The sequence below is a fragment of the Haliaeetus albicilla genome, chromosome 6 (assembly GCF_947461875.1).
Source record: "Haliaeetus albicilla chromosome 6, bHalAlb1.1, whole genome shotgun sequence".
NCBI classification, from domain to species: domain Eukaryota; kingdom Metazoa; phylum Chordata; class Aves; order Accipitriformes; family Accipitridae; genus Haliaeetus; species Haliaeetus albicilla.
Window position 1 is genome coordinate 12,915,549 of NC_091488.1, and position 21,311 is coordinate 12,936,859.

At 40.8% G+C, this 21,311-nt stretch overlaps 1 protein-coding gene and 1 long non-coding RNA gene across 4 annotated transcripts in view; one reads left to right on the plus strand and one right to left on the minus strand.

Annotated features, from left to right (window-relative positions):
• BACE2 (beta-secretase 2) overlaps positions 1-21,311 on the minus strand; it is a 57,243-nt gene that overhangs the window by 7,231 nt on the left and 28,701 nt on the right. Inside the window, exons 3-9 of one of the 3 annotated variants that reach the window (XM_069785076.1) lie at positions 20,974-21,190; positions 19,277-19,405; positions 17,920-18,054; positions 14,605-14,706; positions 9,782-9,931; positions 8,422-8,590; positions 1,092-1,811 (exon numbers count right to left, since the gene is read on the minus strand). In XM_069785076.1, the coding sequence (XP_069641177.1) occupies positions 1,558-1,811; positions 8,422-8,590; positions 9,782-9,931; positions 14,605-14,706; positions 17,920-18,054; positions 19,277-19,405; positions 20,974-21,190 (1,156 nt within the window). In that variant the 3' untranslated portion in view covers positions 1,092-1,557. Of the gene's footprint in view, positions 1-1,091; positions 1,812-8,421; positions 8,591-9,781; positions 9,932-14,604; positions 14,707-17,919; positions 18,055-19,276; positions 19,406-20,973; positions 21,191-21,311 lie in introns of those variants that run through there. The other 2 variants (XM_069785077.1, XM_069785079.1) reach the window with 2 other exon arrangements.
• On the plus strand, positions 13,304-19,590 carry LOC138685654 (uncharacterized). The gene is made up of 2 exons (XR_011325008.1): positions 13,304-13,717; positions 19,261-19,590. It is a non-coding gene; the product is annotated as an uncharacterized lncRNA (long non-coding RNA).

Genomic DNA, 21,311 nt, shown 5'->3' on the forward strand with positions numbered 1-21,311 from the left:
TCTGCTATCAAAATGCAAAGGAATTTTTTTTCCTTTTTTTTTTTTTAGAAGAAATCCCAGATAACTAATAGTTATCACCAGACTCCTCAACCTTGCATTGTTTATCTTTCAAACCCACTACGCCAGTGTTACAGAAAAGCTATGGAGGTCCTGCAACGCTCACTGACTAGATACAAGAAAAATTGTCTTATCTGCAAAGAAAATACCATGTTCTGTCCTCAGCATTAAGATCTGCACTTGTACAATGGAGGTCTGGTCAAATATATTCTTCCCTGCTCTCTCCCACTATTGTTTTCAATCTTACCACATATTTGTTTTCAGCCGGTCAGTACACACACTTTTCATTTGACTGACACACCAGTGAAGCTAAACTAAACACCTCCAACTGCTGTTCAAGTTGAAAAACAAGCCAGCATTAAGACTTTCACTTCACAGTCTGTCCATGAAGACAGATACTTTTCCCTTGAACTTCTAGGTTGCTGAGCTCAGCCAAAAAAAAAAGGTTGTCTTTCTTATTTTGTTGTTTCCTTTTTGTTACACGCTCACTAGAAATACCAAAAGACACGGCAGAACACAGATCTTAGCTTTATCATCTGTCCATGCATATGCAGACCAGCCTTTTCTACATATCAGTCATCCTCAACTCAAAAAAACCCAACAAACACCACAAACCCCCACACTAGGGGGGAAACTGAAAGGCTTTTTTTGATGCACTGAAGTGGAAAGTCATGAAGTATTCATTTTTATAAAATCCACTACTCTGAAGCCAAGGCATTGCATTTGGTTGTATGGAGTGTCTTGTGCTTCAAGACCAGTTCTAAACCACACACTTACCAGCAGTAGCATCCTTGTAAATTAAGAGAGGTAGTCTTGTTTTACACTAAGGCTGAACAAGTTTGTTTCTCAGTTTTCACCTCCTCAACTATTTTGTAACAACATTCAGGAAGGGTGACCCTCTCAAGTGGCAGCAGTGATCTTGAGGAAAAAAACCCCATAAACCAGCATTTCTTCTTGACCTCACTTGCTTTTCTCTGCTGCTTAAGTCTGACCTTTCTCCCTCCCCCACACCATAAGCACAGTTTCAAAATGAATTGATGTAAACAGAAAGCAGTATTCATTTAATGAAAATAATAAGAAAGATTATTAAGTTTTTTCTCTTTTTCTACAGTCAGGGCTCGATTAGTTAGAAAATACTGACAGCTTCTTTTTTTGTGAAAGAGGGATGGACACTTTTGTTCAGACAGTGGAAGAACATCATGGTGTGTTTTTTTCTTTTTTCCTTTTTTTTTTTTAAGAAGGTACTATTGAGAGCATAAAGGCTCATTGTACTGCAGTAGCAAATCCATTACCGTAGCACTTAAGAGGTGGTTAACAGTGCTTTGGTTCAGAATCAGTGTTAGAAAATAAAGCTTAAAAAGTTATGATGCAGGATATTTGGCGGGATTTCAACAGCAATTTGTAAGGAATGTAGAAAGAACTGAGGCATTGGCTTCTTCCCCTTGGCAAAGTACTTTGTTCTTCATTCTGTTTAAGTCCCAGGCTTCACGATCAAGTTTCTCATTTCCATCGATGACGCACTAAGGAGGATTCGTCATTGACCACGTCATTGTCGGTGTAACGATGCTGACACCGTGGTGGAATAAGCAGCAGGATGATCAGTACAAGGAGGATAATTGCACACAGGCTCATGAGAGCATAGGAGGCAATCCACAACACTGGTTCATGGAAAGAAACAGTAGAAACACAGTTGCTTGCAACATCTGCTGTTGTGAAAGGGCCTTCAATCTCAGATACTGGAGAGCCATCAACTTCTGAGAAATTACGAAAAGAAAAACATTAAGTCTATAGACATCATTTAAAAGTAAATAACATAAGATCTAGCCTAAATACCTATATATCCCTTTCCTTCCATCATCATACATCTCAGCATACTCATGCTTTCTTGTATTTCTGATTGCAATAAAAATGCTAGAATCCCATGTTTATAAAATGGGAATCTGAAGCATAAGGAGACCATGACACTCCCACATCTACACAGGCTGTCAATGAGAGAACTGACATTTAATCAGGTCTCCCACAGCCCAAGCCACTGGATCACCTTTTCTCTCTGGACTAACCTTTCAGAAATGTCAATTTAACAGAGCTTAAAAATCCTACAACACCTACACTGGAGTAGGTCAGGGCCTAGGCAGTTTTTGTTTGTTTCTGGCATTCACAACAACTCGAAGAGTACCTCAGATGATGCTTACATCTTCTGTGTTTGCTATCTTCCAGGGTCTTAGGCAGCAGCATGCAGGTTCGCTAGCTTCACAGATATCTTAAAGGACTGTATCCTAAACACAAGGTGCGGGGTGGAAAGCAGCACAGATACTCTTGTGACTGGAGGTGAAAATTCAGAAGGAAGGGAAGGCGAGACGGGAGAGCTGGATGACAGCTCTCCAGAAAAGGGGAATAGTGGAGAGGAAGGTCAATGACAGGAGTGAGGAGCTGGGACACGAACGAGCAGAGCTGTTGGGCAGGGAGGGAGAAGCTAACGAAGCAGTTTGAAAAATGGAGATGACAAAGCTAAGGCAAGAAGCATGAAGGGGTGCCTCGGCAACTTCATTTTCGAACAGCCATCCATCTCAGTAACATCACAGACTGTGTGACTTGTTTCATTACCATCACAAACCCCTACTTGTTAAACCAGTATTTGCTAAAAAGGGTTATGCTGCCCATGGTTGTCACAGTAACCGTGGCAAGCACAGCAAAGTTCCCCTGAGTTGTGGACAGGGCTACGTGTATTGTAAAGGCAGAGCAAGTGAGTTGCCTAGGGCAACAAAATATTCAGAGCATTTCATATCTGCAGGTGCGTGGCCAGGGAAGGATGGATACCTTTTAGCTTGCTTGGGGCAACTAGGAGCCTGCAGTTAGTACTGTCTGTGCATTTTAACAAGTCTTCCAAACAGCTGTAATTCACTTCTCTAGTCAGATACTTCAAGACACATTTGTGTCTTTCTTATAAAGGCCTCAGTTTTAACCTTCCTGCTTTATTTCTTGTTCATTTCATACACAGAGACACTCTTGCCAAATTGTAAGTGATCCTGCCTACTGAAAACAGTATCTCTTATTTACACACATCTTAGACACAACTCCTGAAAGCATGTTTAAAGAGATTAGCATAAAATACCCTTTGGAAGGAAGAGGGGAGCCTGGGCTTTGGAAAGGCAGGAAGGTGGCCTTTAAGGTTCTCTGTGGAGAAACAAATGCAGAATAGGTGGGCTGCTTTATCTACAATTTATTGGGAGAGATTTTAGTTGATATGCAGTCCCTGGCCTCCCAATACCTCATATTATTTTAAGGTTTAAGTCTCATTAGACTTAATTCAACTTAATTGCAGGCTGCTGCTGCAAGAGACAGTCCTGCTCTCCCTCACTCCTGTCCCTCACTGCCTCTTTTGTATTGGTGCTAGTGACTGGCAGCCTGCAAGGAGAGTCAGGGCAGCTCTCTGATCTGATGGAAAACCAACCTGTCATAACAAACAAAATGCCGAAACGAGGAATTTTCTGCAGGATCACTCAACTGAACCAACCCCTTTTCCAGCTGCGAGTGTAGGAAGACTCCTTTAGCAGCAAAAGGCTGTTAGACTGGGTGAAAGCTGAGGCTGTACCCACAACCACCCTAACACTGGTGGATACCAAACACGTACTCTTCCAACTCATCAGATGGTAATAAACTGGCCTGTGCACCCTGTATCATCAGCATATCTTTGCCAAGACACTGCTGTTACATAGGTATATGGCAAGGCAGCTGCACAGGAGCAGACATACTTGTAAAAGACTATCTAGAAGGTCCGTGGCAGAATCTGTTTTGTTCCGAGTCCCATTATTGAACTTTGTCTACCATGCAATTGTTTCTTCTGGACATTTCACCCCCTCACACCAGTTCATCTGTCTCCGTGAAGTCCTGCAGTAAAACCAAACTAAACCACTTTTAATACTAATGTGAAATGCAAGGCATAAGTATTACTACTCAGGAGCTTAGTATTTTGAAGAAGTGGGAAAAAAAAAAAAGCAGGACAATTTTCTACCTTGGAGATAGCTTTGAAAATAAAGAGTCCCTAATTAGTCATTATTTGGCTTGAGTACATAATTACGCCTATTAAAAAAGGCAATACAATACTGTTGCCATAGTGGCTAACATTTTAAATTAAATTTTGAGAATGCCTGATAGCAGCACAGCCTCTGCTTTCTTCCCTCCAAAAAGAAAAGTTTTCCCTCACTCTCTTCCACCGCCAAAGAAACTGAGAGGACATCAAAAGAGGGGAAATTTGCCTAAAATGTTCAAACAAGCCATTAACATAAACTAACAGTCACACACACTTAGCATATTACACATTAGCTGAATTAGGATATTTTGGCATTTTTTGATTAGAACATCTGGTGGTGGCTACCTACAATAAATTCTTGACCTTGAATAAATGGGATTTTCTTCAGTATTGATGATTACAAAAACCAAAAATGGCACCTCTGGAAAAATGCTATTTTATAACATTTGTGTAGAACTCAAACACGCTCTCACTCACTCACCATCTTGGGTGGTTTGGAAAGGAAACAAACTTGAAGTTAGATCAAATTTATCATAAAATTGTAAAGTGCTGTGTCATGGTTTAACCCCAGCCAGCAACTAAGCACCCTGCAGCCGCTTGCTCACTCCTCCTCCCTCCCACTGGGATGGGGACGAGAATTGAAAAAAAGTAAAACTTGTGGGTTGAGATAAGAACAGTTTAATAACTAAAATAAAATAAAATACTAACAATAATAATAATAATAAAAATATAATAATAATAGTCATGAAAAGGAATATAACAAAAAAATCCCACCCAAAACAACCACCCAAGAAAAGACAAGGGATGCACAATGCAGTTGGTCACGACCCGCTGACCGATGCCTGAGCAGCGGTCCACCCCTCCTGGCCAACTCCCCCAGTTCATATACTGGGCATGACATCCTATGGTATGGAATATCCCTTTGGCTAGTTCGGGTCAGCTGTCCTGCCCATGCTCCCTCTCAGCTTCTTGTGCACCTGCGTGCTGGCAGAGCATGGGAAACTGAAAAATCCTCAACTTAGGATAAGAGCTACTTAGCAACAACTAAAACATCAGTGTGTTACCAACATTATTCTCACACTAAGTCCAAAACACACTGTACCAGCTACTATGAAGAATATTAACTCTATCCCAGCTGACACCAGGACATGCTGCTTGGAAGGGGCCCCTGGAAGTCACCTAGTCCAGCCTCCTAGTCAGAGCGGCACCGTCACCATCAATAGATCAGGTCAGCTGTAGCTTTATCCAGCCAGGTCTTGTAAAACCCTGAGGATGGAGACCCCATGATCCCTCTGGGCAGCCTGTTTCAGTGCCATACCACTCTCCTGGTGAAGAAGAAATTCCTCATGTCCAACTTGAACCTTCCTGAATGTAACTGGTGGATGTTACCCTTTGTTATGTAGTTACACTTGCACTCACCCTTGGCTTGCATTCAACTTTAGGCCCACCGTAATCCCCAGTTCTTTTTCCACAGGGCTGCTGTTCAGCTGGTCCCTTCCCAGACTGTACCCACGCGTGGTGTTTTTCTGCTCGAGGTGCAGAACTTTGCACTTCTGTACACTGAAACTCTTGAGGTTTCTGCTGTCCAGTACTCCAGGTTACCAAGGTCCTTCTGGACTGAAGCTCTGCTATTCATCATGCCATCCATTCTCTCGAGTTTAGTGCCCGCAAATTTGGGTGCATTCTGTCTCATCACAGTTTAGTGTAGACGTAATTTATGATTACAGTGCTTGGTGCATTTCTTCCCTAAAAAATACCCAAGTCTTGCTCCTATGATCTTGTCACTTACTACAAAAATACTAGGGGAGTAATTCTGCTCAATACCAAGGTACCATTAGGTTGCTTCACTAATACTAACTAGTTGATCTGAACATCTTGTCTCAAGAAGGGACCTGATCCAAAACCTTTCCTAGTCATCCTGTAAACAGTAGGTTATCCCTGAAATTATCAACAGGCAACTTGAAACAATTTGAAATTAGTAACAGGCTGAAGAAGTCTTAAAGGCTTTCACATACTGAGGAAAAAGCAAATTTCTTTTCATGCTACAATGGAATAGCTTCCTGCAGCCATCTATCTAACTATCCTCACTCTTGGTACATCCTGGAGAATGAAAATGATGCAAGGAATATTGTGGGATAAACCAGTTCTCATCTCTAGCCAAGTCTGAATAGAAACTTGGGAGTTCAATGAAGTAAGGCTTTTAGTCCCGTTCTCCTCATTTTTGTATTCAGCACATACCCATTTAACATTTTATATAAACATGGGCTTAAATTTAGTGTTAACATTCTATTGTAAACAAGAAAGCATAGGTCATTGCAAAGCCACACCAAATGGTCTTTTATATTTCTCTGTTTCTGAAGATCTATGCCACCAGTAATTCAATTTAATTTATACCCACGAACAGCCTAAAAAGCTCCAAATAAATTACATTAATACAGTTGCTATGGAGGACATGGCTGGCCTCCACAGGAAGCCAGTTAGGCAGCTTAATCCCTCACATTGCACTGACTGCTAACCACTCACAGTTGTGGTTTTCTGATGAAAGTAGTGTTAAATATGGAAACCACAAGCTGTGAAGAAGTGAATTCAGAATAACTGGCACATCCAGCAAAACGTCATCTACTTCGTGTGAGCAGAGTCTGACAAATCAGTATATCTTGTCTCAGTCAGTGGCTTGTATCATCTGATCTCTCAAGAAGCTAAGTTCCCACGATGCTAGCTTAGACGTATGCATGAAACATGGACAAAGAAACAAGGAGGAAATGCCTTCTAGCACCAGCTGGGTATCATCATGTGTCCAAGCTCATGCAAATTCAGATTTCATTTCTCTTCAGCAAGCTCAGTTCCTCTCTAGACAAGGCTGGCAGAACTACACGAAGTGGCCAAACTCAATGCTTCTACGTAGCAATATTAACATTAAGGTGTTATCATGGTTCCCTGACTCTTTTTCTCAACAAAGATGTGCCCTCAAAGCAGTTCTTACAGGCACCAGCTGGCTTGTGTCCCCTGCTCACCACATGTCGGTCAATATGTTCTGTCAAAGTGCCCCCGCCCCTCTCCATTCACAGCTGCAGCATGGCAGGGACAGGAGGCAGCTCTACGCTTGCTAAAATTGCAGTCAGGAAGCACAAGGAAGAAGGAAAGGCAGGAAAACCTGGTCTGCAGTATTTGTCTAGTTACACTCTCCTTCCAGATGCATTCAAAATGTGTCTTTCATCACTGCCTGGTACCTCATAGAGGTCTTCATTAAGCAACCCACATCAATATCCAGATTTTCTTTCGTAGCAAGCTCAAAGACGACAATTTTGAACCCATTAACAATGGGGAGATTTAAAAAAAAAAAAAAGCTTTTAAAATGCCCTGGAGCTACAACTCAGCTAGCTAGTCTCTCCCTCAATTACCTAGTCGCATTAAGCACTCAAGTACTTACTGCCTTTACCCTCTCTAACATAAAACTGGGGGTGAAATAAGCACTGTCCATCATAGTCCTTTTCTCATGCAAATCTCAGATGATACAATATTTTTCAGGGCATAGACCACTTCTGTTTGGGACAGAGACTTGCATATGAGTGCACATTCTTTCCCTCCTCTCTCACTTGTATGTTCTTGTGGTGCCAAAGCAATGTCTCATCAACAAGGGGAGGAAACCCCAAAACTTTTGGTTTTAGCTACTTGTGGTGAGACAGGAGAAATCATGAAAAAGCAAGAAAGGTAACCAGCACTGTAAAATCAGCCAAAATTATGAGCTTTTCCACATTTTCTCAGCAGCTAATTAAAAAATTAACGGCTTTCTACTTACACTGAGAAAACTATTTGTTTAGAACCAACACAAACACCACAAGTCTTAATTTGAATCCCATTTTCATCTTAGCTCTTTCTTTGAGTATTTCTGAGAGGCTGAAAAGGCACAATTTACATGAAAAGCGCTAGTAAGGTACTTCACTGCATATTGCAAAAGTTAGTTGAAGAATTCTTTTAGAACAAAAACTACATAAAAATGAAGCTGCATTAAAAACAGGGACTCGTCTCATGTAACTGTTGGGGAAACTGCACACACAGACAGATGTCTCAGAAAGAAGATCTCCTCTCAGAGGAAGAATGCAGCTAAGATGCCCAGAGCTGAGGCTGATTTACTTCATGCCAAAGACTGTTGCGTGCAATACAGCTTTCTTTTTTCTCCCCTTGAAATCTGAATAGCTTGGGATTGCTCAAAAATATACCCTTCGCACTTCATGAGTAACCATGCTTTTCCCCATCAGGTAAGTGGCAAATGTGTTTCTCTGAGAGAGCAGGTGTTTCCTCACTCACCAAGTCCTGAACAATATTTCTCTTACCTGCACACGGACTCACTGCAAAGCCCACTCTCCTCTGGGCTCTGTCAAATATTACATAGAAACCTTCCATGACTGTAGCACCAATAACTAGAGCATTTGTGGAGGAAGAGATGCCGAATCGGTAGCACTGTAAATTCTCTCCTATTCCAAGAATGGGTTGAATATAAAGCTATGGGGGGGAAAAAAAAAAAAAAAAAAAGCCAGAGTGTAAGAAGCAACACTACACAGTACTTAGAAGTTCAGATCTTTTGATTTTTATATTCAAGCACTCAAACTCCACTGGAAATAGAGAATGAATAGGGGCAAACAGATTTCTGTACATGATTTAAAACTGGTCAAAGCTTACATGCAGGTAAGAGGTGAAGGTCTTGGATTCTAAGCTTAAATTTGAACACAGTCAGTCACTATGTGAAGGTCAACAGCAAATTCATGAGAACCACTTTTTATTGTATTTTCCATAAGGGAAGGATAGCTGAGAAAGAACTTGGGATATGAACTCAAATTAGAGAATAATTTTATTATTTAAAAAATTATCAGGATGGAATTGATTCAGATAGCATTCAGTGTCAGCTTCAAGGTTCTAGATTCATAAATTCAAGTCACATTTTACCCCTTGTCTCCTCAGGGAAGATGAAAGATTGCCAAGCTACATGATCAATACAGAAAAAGCTTACCATTAGGCTTTACTATATTTCAAGTTAAAATGTACTTAATAGGTTCATTCTCCCCTTTGCTCTTGACCATCCCCTGAGGTAGAAGACTGTATTAGTAATGCTAGAAGATACTAGCCTGTATTGCAACCTATACTGGGAGGGGAAGCCAGAAAGGAAAAATAAAAGTGGCACATTATATTCTAAAAGCTGGGATGGAATATTAATAAAAGATAAACCAACCAAGTTACAGAAACTGGTGAAGAGATCACATAGGCTCATTGCCAAGACTGACATATTCAGAAGAAGTGCTTCAACTCAGAATGCCACGAAAAATAAATCAATTTGCTTCCCAAAATGAGAAGGTCAAAATGAGCAGAGACATTCTGTATTGACATCTGATGTGGCTAAAGCTCATGAAAAACAAAACAAAAAGTTGCCTATTTTTCCTGACAATTTGAAAAAACCATTCCCAACTGAGATTACACTCAGAGGGAAACTGTGTTTTTCTTTTTTTGGGTTTAGGTTTGACAAGTTTGTTATTTTCCCCATTTAAAATTTTATTTTTTAAATTTCATTTTAAAGGATTTCCTTTGCATGCAATAAGCCAGTTCTCTATTACTGCTACAAATAGCTCCTATTTTTTAAAAGCATGTGCTTTATAATAGTAAAAATAAATGCATAACTGAATAAACAAAGAAGGTTGAGACCTGTGGTAGGATAGAGATCCGAAACGACTGACTGGAGTTTTCATCCCTCAGGTAAATGGAGAGTTTGGGAAATAAGGACCAGGGTCTTTCAGTTTTATCCCAGCATGCAAGCTGTGAACCAGTCCAGAAACCAGAAGAGAATTCTTGTATCTGTTAAAAAAAGGAAAGTGATACATACAGATTACATGTATTTTGATACATTTTTTGTAAATGGTCACTGCTACTGTTCAATACTTCTTCCATTCCCATGGAGAAATTCAAACACGAACACAAGTCTGACAAAGAGCTTTTTCTTTAAGGATCAAAGCAAAAAACCAACACACAGTTGAGGTGCATCATAACCCATTATGGCTTGGAAGAAGGGGAAAGAGGCAAAAGCAAGTTTAGCTTCCCTTCCCTCCCCATCTGTATTTCATTACTTTTACTTCTGCAATGGACCTGTATGATTTCCCTGAGCAATCAGTAACACAAAGAGGCAAAGCATCAACGGGCTTCTACTACTTATTTACCTCTTCCCTGAACAGCTCTGACCAAACGCCAATGTTTTGAAGCAGCAGACATTTTTTTAAAAACAGAAACCAAAATACAAACCACATGAATATGTAATGGAGTCATCTCCCTTCCTCACATACTTATAGCTTCTTACTCAACTTTAGGGTTTTGAAGCCAAGGGCTAAGCCAAAATCTCCTGTCATCTAAGGGAATCAAGGTCTGCTACAGTCAATGGAAAGAAACATGTCCCTCTGTCTCTTTTGCTGCCCTTCCACTCACTACCAATACAACTTGACACGCTTTTGAAATAAGGTTGATAAACAGTACTTTTTAATATATCCAGGGCACTAACAAAACAAAAAGAAAACCCCTACAGAGCTTGTTTGCCTGAGACAAACATCTTCTCTAATGTTCATGCTCCCCAAAGCTGATCTGCTGCCAGATCAGAGGAAAAACCTTCCTTATTTGAGTGCATTACTTTGTGCTGGTTCTTATTCCCACGTGAAGCAACATCCAAGAGAGTATCTTGTTCTGACAATGCACAGCCAAAGCCTGCCTTTTGAGTGAAGAAGAAATATGGAATCCAGCCTCTCCACTCCCCTCATTTGTATTTATCTTTGATATTGATTATTTTGTAAACATCAGCTCATACTTTAGTTATAAGGCATTTTACAGGTGACAGGTATTCACCCCATCCCACATACCTGCTAATGAAATATTTGTTAGGGCTGCACAGTATTAGAAACATAATACTTCCAGGTGCTCATCTCTGTTCTTGGGCCAACAAGCGTACATTCATGTAAATACACAATGAGACTTACCGTCACAGACAGACTGCTTTTACCCTTAACTCTCAATGCACGCTGTATTGGCTTTGTGTGGCAAGGTTTTGGTAGCGGGGGGGGTTACAGGGGTGGCTTCTGTAAGAAGCTGCTGGAAGCTTCCCCTGTGTTCGAGAGAGAGCGAGCCCATACCAGCCGGCTCTAAGACGGACCCGCTGCTGGCCAAGGCCGAGCCAGTCAGCGATAGTGGTAACGCCTCTGTGATAACATTTTTAAGAAGGAAAAAAAAGTTGAGAGAGTCAGAAACAGCCGCTGGAGCGAGGAGTGAGAACATGTAAGAGAAACAACCCTGTGGTCACCAAGGTCAGTGCAGAAGGAGGGGGAGGAGATGCTCCAGGCACCGGAGCAGAGATTCCCCTGCAGCCCGTGGGGAAGACCCTGGTGAGGCAGGCTGTCCCCCTGCAGCCCAGGAGGGTCCACGGTGGAGCAGATCTCCACCTGCAGCCCGGGGAGGACCCCACGGTGGAGCAGGTGGGTTCCCGAAGGAGGCTGTGACCCCGTGGGAAGCCCGCGCTGGAGCAGGCTCCTGGCAGGACCTGCGGATCTGCGGAGAGAGGAGCCCACGGTGGAGCAGGTTTTCTGGCAGGACTTGTGACCCCGTGGGGGACCCACGCTGGAGCAGTGTGCTCCTGAAGGACTGCACGCCGTGGAAAGGACCCATGCTGGAGCAGTTCGTCAAGAACTGCAGCCCGTGGGAATGGCCCGCATTGGAGAAGTTCGTGGAGGACTGTCTCCCGTGGGTGGGACCCCACGCTGGAGCAGGGGAAGAGTGTGATGAGCCCTCCCCCTGAGGAGGTGAAGCGGCAGAAAATAACGTGTGATGACCGTAAACCCCATCCCTGTCCCCCTTGTGCCGCTGGGGGGGCTTGGTGGAGACATCTGGGAGTGAAGTTGTGCCCGGGAAGAAGGAAGGGGTGGAGGGAAGGTGTTCTGAGATTTGGTTTTATTTCTCATTACCCTACTCTGGTTGATTTGTAATAAATTGAGTTAATTTTCCCCAAGCCGAGTCTGTTTTGCCCATGACGGTAATTAGTGAATGATCTCTCCTGTCCTTATCTTGACCCGCAAGATTTTTGTCATATTTTTCTCTCCCCTGTCCAGCTGAGGTGGGGGGGAGTGATAGAACAGCTTTGGTGGGCACCTGGCGTCCAGCCAGGGTCAACCCATCACACACGCTTAAGTACATCTCTTGGCATGGGACAGAACGCTCTGCCCCTCACAGCTAAGTCCCAGGCCAGAGCTGCTGAAAAACATAGTTCTCCTCTCTTTCCATTTTCTCTTGGAAAGCAGAGCTTGTGAACTGAGAAAAACTGCAAGATAGCACCCAAACTGGACAGACCAATTCTATAAAGTGCTCTATTTTTAAGTGCCTACTTTCATTTCCCGGAAAGACTGCTTATTACATTGCATTTCTTTGCCTTACTTCTGTATGCTGAAGAACTGCACTGGGGGGATTTGGCTGTATGATACCTAAAAGGTTATTAAAATAAAGATTTTAGGTTTATTTGGGCCTTCCTTTCTTCAACATATTAAGTTCGCATTATATTAATGCTGTGAGTAGATATGCTGTTCTGACTTCAGCTCGGTGAGGTGTAATAGCTGCCACTCCTCTGTGGTTCATCTCTGTCCTTCTGCCAAAACCACCACCTTCAGACCTGCTAACATCAAACTGCATCTATAGCTGCTCCCTAAAAGACTTCAGTGCAAATAAGTAAGATTTAAAAAACTATCTGCACCACTGAAGAGCATAAAGCTCACAGCCTTAGTTTATAACGGAGCTGAATAAAGGAACGCTTCACATGCAGTTATCCCAGCGCACCTGTGGGAGCAATAACATTTTGCTGGGAAGTTCGTAACAAGCTGCTAGGAGCTGGAACTTGTTAACCTGGTTCACCTGTGGTCAGAGAAGTACGTCTGACTACAGCAGGCGCTTTTATGTTTCAGTGGTACATAGCCTGCCAGAAGCCCATAGCGCTACAAGTAGGGTTGTGATGCCATGGTACAATTGCTGAATATACCCATTTTCCTGACATTACTCCTACACAGCTGGAATCTGATCCTTACATCTTGTAACTACTTTCTTATTTAATAGACTATCTCCTTTGTTTAGAGTGGTAAAAGTAATTTTTGGTGTGTGTGGGGGGAAAGGGGTACAGCAGCAAGGTGCTGGAAATTAAAAAGAAACCCTAAAAAAGAAGAGTTAGTTTATGCGTTTTTAATAGGAAGAACAAAAACCATTATGCTGAGTGAGTGGTTCCCCTCTAATACCTTATCAATCAGTTGACTATTTATGTGTCATGTGAAAGGGCCTAGTTCAAACGTCCTGACCAACATCAGGGAGGAGTGTGGACTGCTGTGACCCAGTTCCCAGGAGGACGCCCTATCCCAGGGTGCCATTACGAGAACTCTTGGGGAGGCTTCTTTCAATTCCCCCCGCATCGACTGAAATTGTTCCAGTCAATACTTAAGTGCTTTGCAAAGAGAAGAACTTTTCAACCAGGGAAGCTGAGCTACATAAGGTAACTGGTACACATTTATTTCAGATATTGGACACCTGCAGGCAGTGAAGAACACTTCATGCCAAATCTCTGCTCTCAATCGGGTAGGAAAAGGATCTCAATCTTGAATTATAAGCATAAAGGCAAATACGCTGTCTTTTTGGCAGCCAGCCAACAGTCCCGTTACTGTATTTCCTGTGATATGCAATGACTGCTGCTGTCTGATTGTGAATCCATGACAAAAATATTAAAATTGTTCACATTGAAATATCTGGGATTTATTCTTCATCTTTAACCTTCTTGGCGCTGTTCACTATATTCAGCCAAAATTTATGAATACTTTTTATTAACTAGAAAACGCTGCTTCAGTTACTCTACACTCAGAGAAATCCGGCATCCTCATGTCCTGCTTCTAAAGCCTACTCTATTTTCAAAGAAAGATTTTTTAAACATAAATAATTCAATAATGAAAGTCAAAAGCAGCTTTATTGATATGAATAATCCTAATGAATGGCATCTGTTTTATACAACAATAAGCATTATACTTGGAAAGGAACTGCTTGCAGTAGCAGCTTTTTCTACTTTATAAACACTCTGTTTTGAATGAAAGGACTGATTTTTCCACTCTTAGTACTTTGATCAGAGCAACAGGGATTATGTCCATGTTTCTGAAATGCTTAGAACAAAATATTCTCTCTCTGCACTATTTCTGATACATTTCCATACACACACTTCTTGTCTGTACTTGGACCCCCCCTTTTCCCTCCTCTCTTTCCCTTTTCAGCTCTTCCTTTCCCTTTTCTGTTTCCATCAAAGATTATCAGTCATTTCTTACTTATTAACAGGAGCAGTCCAGGAAAGATTCTGCTCCCCTCAGGTTAAAACCCTATGACTTACAAGGTAGATAGCAAAGATGACACTCCTTTCAAAGATCATGTGATCATTTAATAGGAATTTAACAGTTTGAGCAGATTGAATGACATTAGCTTACCAGGGACGTGCGAGCTATTGCTTGCACAACAACACTGAAGACTTTCTGGGGCAGTCGGAGGAGCGTGGTTCCGCTGTCTACTATCGCTTTATCAGCATTATACTAGGGAGGGGGAAAAAAGGAGAAAAGTTACACACTGCAGTTAATGTAATGCAGATTCCACTGTTTCATAACAATGACAAAGCTGTTCCTTTTGGGTAGCTGTCTGCCCAAACCTGCATGTCATACCTGTCAGCAGCTCTCTCTAGTTGATAGCTTGAATTCAAATAAAAGTCTGAGAGCAAAAGCAGGATACGGTCAGCCTAGACACAAGACTGTGTTTATCTGCACCATTCAGGAAATTACTGAGTGTCACCACAGCTGGTGCAAATGGCTAAACCACCGTAAAAAGAAGTAAAGCCTGGGCCCTCTCAGAGGTGTGAGCTAGTCCACGTTACCTCCCGTATGCTTTGGGCAAAAACACTCTCATGGTCAGTACAGACAGATACTAAGCATGCTGATGTAGCTTACACATATGTCCAAACCCTGAATCAAGGTCTCTGCTGTCACGGAAGCAACTCACTCTAGTTTAAACACAATACAGCAGCCTACTTTTAATGGCTGGTGTATCTTATTTAAGAATAGTCAGGGAACATTGGGCCTCATTACATATAGTGTTTGGTACTGGTTCAAGAGTACAAATGCCAAATGCCCCACCTTTCACTCTTGACTGCTGAAAATCACTAAAACACAGACAAAACCAAGTACAAAACCCCTTGAAATGTCAATCTTGCTACCTCAAAATCTGCACTAAAAACCTAAGCAAACATTTCTCTTCATTATTAAAACCCCAGCCCTCAGATTAAGAGATTTCGGCAAACTTCAGATACCAGAAACAAAGAATAACTATTTTAAAAGGTATGTCTTTTTTCATGAACTCCTTAAAAACTATGATTAAATGGAGGGGGAGGGGAGGCAAGTAGCAGTGGCAGCTGTTTGCATTAACTACTTTCATTACCAGCTTAGGCAGCAGGATCGATATAACTGAACACGGACATGTTTATAGCATAATCATAAGACACAAGGTAATACACAGCATAAGCTTTTTAGGAAGAGGTCAAACAGCAAGCGAATTTAAAATAGATTGGTTTAGATGTTATCAAGTCACATGGACTATCTTCAGTGCAGTGACAAAAATAAAGCCCACCAAAAAGTAAAAAAGTAACTCTGACTTAGTTATTTTCTTTTTGAAAGAAGAGCTGCTATAGGCTGCCAAGCAGAGCTGAAAGAAAAGCAAACAGGAAAGCATTTATGATACACTCTGAAATGCTTCTGAAGAGTGGAGAGAAATATCAAGGCATTGTGGAGTCCATTTTAACTGTGACAGTACCACAAATATGCAATCACCAGCATCCTGGAAAGACACCTTTGGAAAAAAGTAGGTAGGAGGCACAGCCAAGAGGGTCAACCACTAAAACAAACCCATGCAAAACGCCTGAAGTAGCAGGATCGCTTGGCTAGGGACTAAGCACCTGGATTTTCATGCTGCGTACAGCGTACTTGGCAGCCCGCAGTAACTTGCCTTCTTAGTCTTCCTGGTTAATACTTAACAGCGCACCCTATGCAGTGTGCACTGCTGGCAGCTCAGTACTTCTCTCAGCCCTGGTCTGCCAGGCTCAAGGCCACAGCTGCAGTGTAACACTGGACAGATTCCCAGCATTGAAGCGAGGGGACTACTTTTCCCTGGCAAGGAAAGGAGTAGTCTCTGGTGATGGTTACAAAAAATGTTCCGTTTCCTAGAAAACAACTAAGAGGAGAGAGGGCAAATAGTTCATCATCCTATACAGTGAATTATGCATGCTTTGCAAGCCCCTAACTAGCCAAACTTTAATCATACTAGCTCTAATTTACTGTTCTTCCTCTAATTTTTTTTGCGGGAAGATCTCCTTTGATCAAGAAAGGAATCATGCCTTCTGTAACAGTGACTAGCACACTGTGCTAATACGTACAATGCGAAAGCAAACTCTGGCTCAGAAAAGAGCGACAATAACAGGAAACTTTCGTAACACTCCTAGGTTTTTAAGTGAGTTGTTTTCTGGAAACAGCATGTATTAAACCATTAGCACAAGGGCTCCTCTTCAAAAACATGTTGACTGTTTTTTAAGGCAAGAAAGAAAAGTGAGCACAAACATTTATGTCAAAGGACCAGTGGTTTTGCTTTCCTAACACTATAGTAGAGAGAGGCATTTAAATAGACCTTGTTTTGCTTATTAAGTTGAAAGACGGTATGACTCATTTTAAATATCTTATATGGCAATATGATTTCCATATTTTGTATGGAAATATAATATTTATGCACATATAAGATTTCTATCATGAATTTCACTTCATTTGTATGAACTATAAAAACTTTAGAATTATCACATCCCAATGATTTCCAACTAAGAGAACAAGCAGGAGATAAAATTAAGATGTCTACTGAAAACAGGGCATGAAAATTACAGAATTAAAATCAAAACGTGAATAGCAACAAGCAGCAGGAAGGAACAAATAAAACACACACATACACACATATCCTCCAGAAAAAAAAGAAACGGCTTTGGAATAAAAATTGCAACAGCACAGTCTCATTAGACTGATCCAGAGATAGCAGAACATTATTCCTAATAAAAACAGAAAACATATCCATCAGGAATAATAACTGGCAATGCTGAGGCAAGCAAAAGTGGATTACAAAAATAAAATAAAAAAAAAAAAGGAGGCATAGGATGAGATACTTTGGGAAGCACCCCAGGATGACACCTGCCCACTGCCATCATGAATTACATGCTTAGACATCTCCACAGGGGTCAATCCAAAAGCTTCCCTTTTCTTTGTTTGACCAGAATTGCTTTAAACCCCTTTGCTTTGGTTTTACTGTGTAACAGAAAACCATAAACTGTAGTTGTTTAAAGGCTGTTGTCCCCTTGAATCAATGCACTATCTTCAGTGTTTAGACACTTTGTTACAACTGAAACTAGTCAAGGGGCTGAGCCCTTCCAAACCACAGCAGCCTTATTTTCAGTGGACTGTTCACTTAACAACTGTAGCTTGGTACCTAATTTACTGAAAATACTGTCAATGACTTAAAAGTCCTATTTGAAACAATGTTAGCATGCTTGATGTACACACTGCATTTCACATGGCTCAATCATTTCTTTTCAAAGTTACCATGCAGCCTTAATTCTCACAGGAGACTGCAATACACATCTGCTTGCAAAGACAAAACTGATCAATTAAGTGTTTTTCTTAACCAAACTTGCATTTTATATAGACAGAAACACATATCACAGATACCTCTCTGCAGTCCAATTGGAGGTTCTGTCCTCCAACCTCCAGTTTGAGAATTTCAACCTGGTAATACCACTCTTCTTTGATCGGTGTGTACCAAATATCACCCTTGTACAGACTTGGTTCAATTCCACCCAGAACCTAAGGGAAAGGAGAAAGGAATTCACAAACTTTTAAATCCTGGATGTTTAGTTTTGGGGCAAGTACAGGAAAAAAGGGAAAGATTTAATTGTGATACACAGGGCATCAAAATTTTAATTTAGCACCATTTGTAAGGATTTTACTGACAAGTTCTTTGTCAATAATAAAGCAGTACGAAACATCTAGACATTAGAGAGATCGTGCTTCTCTCAAACAGAATTCCCAAATTGGGCCAAATTGCCAGCATCTTCATCTACAAGCTCACACTGATTCTCTCATGAAAGCTCCACTGTTTAAAATCAAAACAGTATCTTCAGTGGTTTAATCTAGGCAATGTATAAAAATGGGACAGAATATTAAACTTGCACATCATAAATTCACTTTATCAGATCAGAAAAGCCTTAATACTGTTCAAGAACATTTCATTTTTCTTACACACATCCAAAATGGAATATGACCACCCTATCATTGCTATCACTTTTAGCTTCCATCAAAACTTATGTTGAAGCTGACTGGGAGCATACTAGACCATCAGACTTTGAACTGAACTAACATAAGCAAGTTCTCTCTTGGGCTTCATCTATCTCAAGTGTGTTAACATTTACAGTATGTGAATTCACAGCAAAATAACTATTTGTGATTAACTCCTGTGCTGATATGCTTATTTCAGCATAATTTGGGAACAGTCATTCCAGCTCCTGATTCCAGATAAATAATGGCCAATTCTTGGTCCCACTAAAACTGATGGAAAGATTTTCCAGAGTAACAACAAGCGGAAGATCTGGTCTTGAGATTTTTTTCCTTAATATGTTGTCTACAACAAAGGAAAAGAGCCTCGATTCCTCTCCCCCTTTTCACATCATGTAAAAAAAATTACTGTAGCATTTTGATGAGATTGACCAAGCTTAGCAGCTGAGTAAGGGACTACTCAGTTTGAGAAAGGTAGCAGAATCTGCCCTGAGGAAATACCACAATATTTATGTTTTTCTTTATTAAAATTAAACTTGAAATGCAGAAGTTTACTCAAACTTGAGAGAGCAAAAAAGAATGGAGAATGAAAATAGACACTTGAGTTTTGCCTAAGTGCTTAACTTTTCCTTAAAAAAATATAAAACATTTCATATATTTAAACACTAAATTTGGAAGAAGTAGCGTAGTCATAGAAAAGAGGGAGAGAGATTAACAAAGATACATCTTCCCTCTCAGATTGACAGATACCCACAAGACTACCTCCGTTGGTACCACTTCCAGAGACGGGCAGTCCAGCACCACACATCTGCAAGGAGAAAATGTTGGGGATCTTTGCCTGCCTCACGAGAGAATCAAAGAATGTCTCCACAGAACTTGAAGGCTTGAAGGTGTTGAAAAACAAAACAAAAACCAAAAGAATTGCAGAAGTATTCATTAAAAAGTTTCTTTGCAGAAATGAGCAAATCATTCAAACAAGACCACTTTTCACAAGTAAATTGAATTTCTGACAACCAAGTGATGAAAATTCTAGATACAATAAGTCATTAAAAAACCCAACATCTGTCATTTTTCTGTTTCTGTTGTTTTTAAAAACATTTTTACTCTTGACCATTGTCATAGAAATCCCTAAAGCACGAGAGTATTTTTCAATTGCAGTTTTCAAACTCAAATACTAGTTTCACTTTCAGGCAGAAACTCTCACTGACGCTTTCTGTTTGGAAAAGGCTTTGGGTTATTAGAACAGAGAAATGTAACTTGCCCTTTGCACCTTTCCACGGTTAAAAGGCAGAATTTTAAAGTGAGGATTTTCAGTTTTAAAGATAGTTTAATTCTAATGAACTTTGAATTCAGTGACCCTTATTTCCTCTACTTTCTTTTAAAGAACTTCATTTCCAAGCATACTTACTTCAGCTGATTACTGGCCTACAGGTTCTTTCCAACACTGCATGTCATGCTCTCCTTTGCAGTTAGAGTACTGCAATTTCATTGTAATTCAGATTTCCGTGCAGCTACATCTCATGACAGGCAGAGACCCTAGCTAGCTTGTGAGGTGCTCTTACTCCACAAAGCACAGAGCAGCCTCAGAAGCCAACAACACTTAAGTGTTTGGAAGAGGGGAAAAATAAATGCCCTGAATACACTATTTGCCCAAACCAGAGTTTGAGAAGCAGCTCTTCTCTGTCTGTCTGTTGACAGTGTATGACAGCAAGTACGGCAAAAGTCAATACAACGATCACATAACTCTTGAATAAAGCATTTTAATTCCAGAGTTGGCAGGCAGTATTGAATCATTTGTTCTAACAGGATATATCTCAGTTTGTGAATTTCTCAGACAGTTATGTGTAGGTTGAAAACTATGACTGTGTAGTATTCCAATCACGTTTTCAGTTTTAGATTATAAGGTTATAAATTTTAGACTATAAATTTTAGGTTTTAATTTAAACTTCTACCTGAATTTCCTACCTCCACAAGAACGGGATGTGCTTGGTTCTATGTTCATGAAAGCACCGTAGCTAATATTTGTTCTGAAATCATCCATATATGCCCTCCATCTCAACTTTTACTTGATGAATGCAGAATGTCTTAGAAAGAACTTTGCCAAGTAAGTCCACCAGTCCATCTACAAGTCTTGAGGGATATCCTAATACATGCCCTCCACACACATACCAGAAGCCTTACTCCCACACTCTGGTACTACAAGCTCTGTAAAAGCTTATTCATTCCAGAGGAGGTAAAAATCAGAGCCTTCACCAACAGAAAAGCCAAAATCCTCACATGGGACTGTGGTACCATCACAACCCAATTTATTCTTTCTGGAACAAACATAGGAAAGAGTGGTTGGAAGGGAGGAGTCTAATGCTGACAGATCATCTGCTCACTTTATTTTAGTAGTTACTTTTCTATTTATTGTCATTGTGAAAGACAATAGCTGGGGAAAGGATGATTTACCTTGGCTAAGGCATCATAGGCAAGACCAAGAATCCCATGCCATTTAACCCCCGGTAAGAAGAAATTCTCCGATTCAAGAATGGTAGCAATGTTGATGGTGTAGCTGCCATAGATTCCTTTCGGGATAGTAATGACATCTGTACCCAGCACTCCAGTCCAGCTTCCTTGACTGTACTTAACTGTGACATCAATCCCTTGAGATTTGTATGTACTTGACCTTTAAAAGGAAAACATAAGCTTATGCATGAGCTGTTCATTTACAATGCAAGATGATAAAGTATACTCAATTTCAATTTTTCCCAGAGAGGAAGAAAAGTGAAGTCTGCAAAGTCAATCAC